Below are 2017 nucleotides of genomic sequence, written 5' to 3'. Positions count from 1 at the left end.
TTCGCTGTTCATTGCGCGAATGCTAGATTTAAAAGAAGCATTGAAGCGCTCCACAAGACCATTTGTGGATGGCTTAGCGACCGCAGTCCTTATATGGATAATTCCGTTTCTTTTCATGAACAGTTGGAAGCTTTCAAATGTAAACGTACTTCCATTGTCAGAAATAATTTGTTTCGGTAACCCATATCTTGCAAATACGGTTCGCATGACTTGAATTGTTCTTTCTGTGTTCGTTGAATTAAGTTCAATGACCTCAGGCCACTTAGAGTGAGCTTCAACCATGACTTAGAACATTCGTCCTAGAAACGGGCCTGCGAAATCAACGTGTATCCGCTTCCAGCTAGAGCTTGGCCATTCCCACGGATGTAATTGGAAATGCGCTGGTAAATTCTGTTGCATTGCGCAACCATTACAACGTTTGACCAGACTTTCAATGTCGGCATCAATCCCCGGCCACCAGACATAGCTCCGAGCTAGTCCTTTCATCTTTACAATTTCCGGATGGCTAGCATGTTACAGATCGAGCACACGCGTTCTTAGTTTAATGGAAATGATAACCCTATTTCCCCACATCAGACACCGACGATGAAGTGTTATCTCGTTTCGGCGGAAATAATAGCTTTTGAGTACTGGGTCATTAGCGTTTGAAGCCCAGCCCTTTTTGACGTATTCTAAGACGCGTGACATAACTGGCTCGCGCTGCGTTTCGCGGCTAATTTGCGAACTTGTTACAGGGAGTTGCTCGAATTGTGAAGTGTAGAATATTTCTGCTACATCATCAGAGTTCTGATTATGATTCGGCGCGGGTAGTCTGGACAACCCATCAACATTTGTATGCCGTTTTGTGCATTTGTACTCTATGTAGTAATCAAAACCGGATAGGTACAAAGCATATCTTTGTACGCGCGCAGCAGTTGTTGCGGGTATGCTTTTGCTTGGACTGAAGATTGATAACAGCGGCTGACAGTCCGTTAATAGACATAATTTTCCGACCGTACAGGTATGGGTAGAATTTCTTTACTGTCCAGAATATAGCCAACGCTTCTCTATCAATCTGCGCGTATCTTTGCTCGGTATTGCTTAATGACCTTGACGCGAAAGCAATAGGTTTTTCAGAACCGTCTGTCATGACATGAGACAGTATTCCCGATATTCCTACCGGAGAGGCATCCGTCGCAAGTCTAACAGGTAGATCTGGGTAATAATGCGTAATCACGGGCTCAGAAGTGATCAGCTTTTTTGAATTTTGGAACGCGATCTCACATTCTTTTGCCCAAATAAACTTACGATTTTTTTCAAGCATCGCGTTTAGTGGTTTAATGACAGTCGCGAGATTCGGCAGAAACCTGTGGTTGTAATTGAGAACACCGAGATACGCCCTTAAAGAAGTTACATCTTTAGGTGTGGGTGTGTCAATCACAGCCTGCACATTGTCATTACACTTCGATAATCCATCTTTGTCGATCTCGTGTCCACAATACGTAACTCTATCCTCAAAGAACACACATTTGTCTTTGTTTAGTTTTAAACCAAACTCGTTCAAACGACAAAGCACTTTCTCGAGGTTATCCAAATGAGACTGATCACTGTCCCCTGTCACGATCATGTCAGCAAGAATGCATTGCACTCCAGGTATTCCTTGAAGTATCTGGTCAATTGTGCGTTGCCAGATTGCGGGAAGTGACGATATTCCGTACACATATCTGTTGTACCGATACAGCCCTTGATGAGTGTTAATGGTCAACAATTCCTTGCTGCCGTCGTCGACCTCAAGTTGGAGATACGCCTGGCGAAGATCCAGTTTCGAGTATTTCTGTCCGTGTGACAGATTCGCGAAGATGTCCTCGATCCTTGGTAGGGGGTATTTGTCAACTTTAAGTGCTTGGTTGACTGTCACTTTAAAGTCTCCACAAATTCGAACATCCTGTCCGTTGCTTTTTAATACTGGAACGATTGGCGTTGCCCATCTGCTGGTATTTACCTTCGAAATAATACCTTGCCTTTCAAGGCTGTCGAG

General features: G+C 43.9%; 1 protein-coding gene across 1 annotated transcript in view; it reads right to left on the bottom strand.

Moving 5' to 3' along the window:
• Positions 1 to 442: 442 nt before the first annotated feature.
• The window catches only part of LOC127852494 (uncharacterized protein K02A2.6-like), a 9090-nt gene continuing 7515 nt past the window's right edge, over positions 443 to 2017 (bottom strand). Inside the window, exons 3-4 of the mRNA XM_052386451.1 lie at positions 1394 to 1850; positions 443 to 505 (exon numbers count right to left, since the gene is read on the bottom strand). Coding sequence (XP_052242411.1) covers positions 443 to 505; positions 1394 to 1850 — 520 coding nt within the window. The remainder of the gene's footprint in view (positions 506 to 1393; positions 1851 to 2017) is intronic.

Source organism: Dreissena polymorpha, chromosome 12 (assembly GCF_020536995.1).
Source record: "Dreissena polymorpha isolate Duluth1 chromosome 12, UMN_Dpol_1.0, whole genome shotgun sequence".
NCBI lineage: Eukaryota > Metazoa > Mollusca > Bivalvia > Myida > Dreissenidae > Dreissena > Dreissena polymorpha.
Note: the sequence above shows the minus strand (reverse complement) of the source record. Positions and strands in the feature narration are given on the sequence as shown.